This window comes from Seriola dumerili, unplaced genomic scaffold, assembly GCF_002260705.1.
Source record: "Seriola dumerili isolate Sdu_G_001 unplaced genomic scaffold, Sdu_1.0 BDQW01001017.1, whole genome shotgun sequence".
In the NCBI taxonomy this organism is placed as follows: domain Eukaryota; kingdom Metazoa; phylum Chordata; class Actinopteri; order Carangiformes; family Carangidae; genus Seriola; species Seriola dumerili.
Genome location: NW_019175272.1, coordinates 1 through 4,052, shown reverse-complemented (window position 1 = coordinate 4,052; position 4,052 = coordinate 1). Strand labels below are relative to the sequence as shown.

At 34.8% G+C, this 4,052-nt stretch overlaps 1 protein-coding gene across 1 annotated transcript; it reads left to right on the top strand.

Annotated features, from left to right (window-relative positions):
• Positions 1-1,245: 1,245 nt before the first annotated feature.
• LOC111237609 (class I histocompatibility antigen, F10 alpha chain-like) lies at positions 1,246-3,807 on the top strand (the record flags this gene model as incomplete). Its single annotated transcript, XM_022766765.1, has 2 exons — positions 1,246-1,312; positions 3,524-3,807. Coding segments are annotated over exons 1-2 (342 nt in total), but the record flags the coding sequence as incomplete, so codon positions are not given.
• Between the last annotated feature and the right edge of the window lie 245 nt (positions 3,808-4,052).

The window sequence follows — 4,052 nt, the reverse complement described above, 5'->3', positions numbered from 1 at the left end:
GCTCAAGCCTCCACGTCACTAACTATTTAAATACAACATTTACACCTGGAGAAAAGATGTGACGCATGTTGCTCTGTTTGTGTAACAGTCACGACTGATACTGAAGAGCTGAGAACAGAGGCTCTGACTTCAATCTCTGTTTGGTTTTTCAGTTCAATCTAGATTTCCTAACATTTTCTAAAGTGATGATAAACTCTGCCACAGCAGCAGCAAAATGAAAAGCAGCATCAGGTGTTCAAACCTGGTTCAAACATCAACAGTGGAGTTGGATTTCTCTTGTTGCAGCAGTTTGCAGCGTTCACAGCTCCAGTCAGTCCAGGAGCATTTAGCCTGTAGCACAGAGCCCAGCTGACCTTTGTCTTTTATTTCTTTCCTTCTTGTTTTCATTTGAAAAGTGAAACACTGGAGTAAATTATTGCTTCACGTTCACTGTGTCGTGTTGTTCTATGGTCTGTCCTGACAGTAGGTCTGATTTGTGCCGACACTAATGTGCACGCCTGAAACTCAACAAAACATCTTATTGGAAATGGACTTTAAAAGAATATCAGATGTTTCCTCCATCTCTTTTAATGAGCAGATATTACTGCAAACTGATCATCTGAAATAAACCCCCTGTTAGTTCTTGTGTTTGTCCTCCACAGTCCACACTGAGAGACTGTACTGCTGCACGTCAGCTGGAGGGTTGAACCACTGGAGGGAGCAGTTCACCACATTTATTCCCTGTAACATCAAGACAACAACACTTGGATTTGTTTGTTTGATGTTGACATTTTAATCAGAACTGTCACACAAAACAAAAGAAGAAGAAAAAGACGCTGCTGTCTCCACACAAGCTCCAGAGTATCTGATCTGTAGCTCACAGTGACCTCTGACCTCTCAGAAAAGATCTACATCTCTGCTCATCACGTCACATGAGTCTATAAAACATTTACAGAGTGTGAGCAGTTTAAGTTATAACACTCCTGTCATATGTGAACAAAGTGACAAACCAAAATAAAGTGTCTCCTCTCAGCCTCCGTCCTCTGTCACAGGCTGAAATGAGAAGATTTTACTTTCACTTTCGTTTGTAACCTCAGTCAGTCAGTTTAACCCAGATTTAAGTGACGCACACGCTCAGACTAAATTCTCATTGGCTCAGATGGAGACCGCCCTTAATTTCTCTGATGCTGTAGCTAAAAACGCAGTGTCTCCTCGGCTTGAAACAGAAACATACTGATCGTTGATCTAGCAAAGATTTTGATCCTCTTGGCCACAATGAAGACCTTACTTTTTTTGGTTCTTGTGGGAATAGGCCTACACGATGCGGCGGCAGGTAAGTGCTACATATGTTTAAATACTGTACATATGAATTTATGTTTTTTTTTCTTTCATCGTTATCATTATTTTTATTATATTTTATCAAGTCAATCAAGATCAATGGCAACATAATTAAAAAAGCGCGAACGTTCAACACAAACACAGATAGATAAAGAAAATGAAAAATATACAGGTGAGGCGTGGCATTAAAACAATATATTTTACACTTGGCCTTTATAATCTTCAAGTAGCTCGTGTCTTATGTAAAAGTTGTACGCTCCGAATGTTCCAAACAACCGACAAAAATGAAAATCATATGCTCAGTATGTTGTAGTTAACTTACTGCTTGTAGGCCTAATCATGACAGTTATTAAATATGATTTATGTTATTCATACATTTTCACATTCTTTAAACTAGTCACTACAGTTATGTCTAAATTGTGTGGGTCATAAATGAATTGTGTAAATCATTTATAAAGTATCTCTCTATCTATAAATAGTGTAAATTAACATAAGGCTGCAGTTTAAGTTTTAGATTTTTGTTTCTTACTACACCCACTAGTCAGTTAATGGCGCTGTTTGAATAGATATTGATGCCAAACAACGTCCTGCTTTGTTGACAATATTAAATGTCATTCATAGTGTATGGCGATAACATTACTGACCTTGTAACATGATGAATTATCTTATTTTTCAATCACTTGTACATACACTTCCAATTCAAAATTTACCAGAAAATATTAACTAATCTGCAAACAAATACTGCATATTTCATTATTGAAAAGAAACAGGGAGAAGGAAAAATATCTACAATATAATCTGGCTCCCTCTGATAAAGTAAATATATATAATAAATAACAAACATGGATGTCTGCAAATACTTTTTTCTGTGACAATATATGAGGGAAAAAACATATGTAATATAACATATATAGTACATACTTATATCATTGACCACTTAACCTACATAAATAAATGGATTAATACATTTTAAATTCATATCATCCTATTGTTTGACTGATAGTAGTGATAGAGAAGCCATTTCACAATTTGGTTTGTTAGTCAGGTCCAGTCACATCACACTGGCAGTTATTACAGTTACTGTATCTACAATAGCATGGTGTTAGACAGGACAGATAAAGTAGCCAATGATATAATTGCTGATATCAAGTTATTGCAGATACATCAGTATTAATGTATAGGTTGGTTGATCAGTAACAAGGAATTGCAGCACAGTGATGTCAATCAAGCAAGGTTTGAGGTCATTTAGAAACAGTGCCATCACCACAAAGTTTGTCCACCAGAGAGCACTGACAAACAGATCTTTAAACTGAAATGTCACACTCAGTATGTGTCTTGGTCACGATAGAAAAAAAAAAGGGTTTATATAAATAAAAAATACTATTGGCTTACTATTGGATATATATATATATATATTTAAGCGCAACCTAACACAGGAATATGATCTACATGCATTCAGACAATAGAGAACAGTATAGAATCTGAAATGGACAATAATCTAAAAACTCACAGACAGCTGCTGAAAGTCTAAATGGTTGATGCTAAAAATCTAGAATAAAATTTTGGAAGTTTTCAGGGATATTGTAGTTACTGAAAGAAATTAACTTTTGATCTAGTATGTACAGTAACTGACCTCAGTAGAAACTAATGTCTGAGATCAAATTAAAAGATAATTCAGGGTATTTTATATTTTTGATTGGATATACTTTTTTTGCTGGTGGTATTAAAAACGTTATACTAAGACATTTCCGCTCCCTCTGTCAACACCAGAAAAATAAGTTAGTTATTTGAATATGATAAAAGTTGTTATTGATTGGGTACAAATTATAGTCTGACGTAGAGACCATAATGCGCCTAATATAATCAAATTGCTTCACATTTAGATATTCAGAACTAAAAATGGTTTTACAAACTGCTTTGTATCAGTGTAAGGCAGGTACATGATTGCATGACCTAAATATTTAACTCATTTCATATTTTCTATCCGAAAAAATTAAATCTTCAACAGTCATGAAATAAAATGTTAAATATTTTTTTTATTTATAAATGTATTTTTGTATTTATTGACTGCACAACACAAGAGATTATTAGGATGTCTTGACTGTACTGTAGTTCTATACTGCAGATTGCATTATTGAGTGATTTTATTTATTTATCTATATTTTAAGTTTAATAATTAAATGGATTTTTTCACTTTTTCTTACAGTGATTCATTCTCTGAAGTATTTCTACACTGCATCTTCTGGAGTCCCAAACTTCCCAGAGTACGTGTCTGTTGGTTTGGTTGATGAAGTCCAGATAAGCCACTGTGACAGCAACACCAACAGAAACGTACCCAAACAGGACTGGATGAACAAAGTCACAGCAGATGATCCACAGTACTGGGACAGACAGACTCAGATCTGTGTGGGTAACCAGCCATCCTTCAAAGCCAGCATTGGAATTGTAAAGCAGCGCTTCAACCAAAGTGGAGGTTTGTTTATGTTTAATTTTTTATTAAAATGTTTTGTTTTTTTCACCTTAGTTTGTTGTAAATGTGTGGATTCCATCTCACACACACACACACACACACACACACACACACACACACACACTATAGGTCCCTACGCCATCAACAGTGTTTTATAGTAATTGGTTAATTTGTTAATTTATTTTAAAATGCTGTTTTATTAACATGGATTCAACTGTTTAAGATGGAGGTATTTATTCACTCAAAGACCTGAATAAAACAGAGT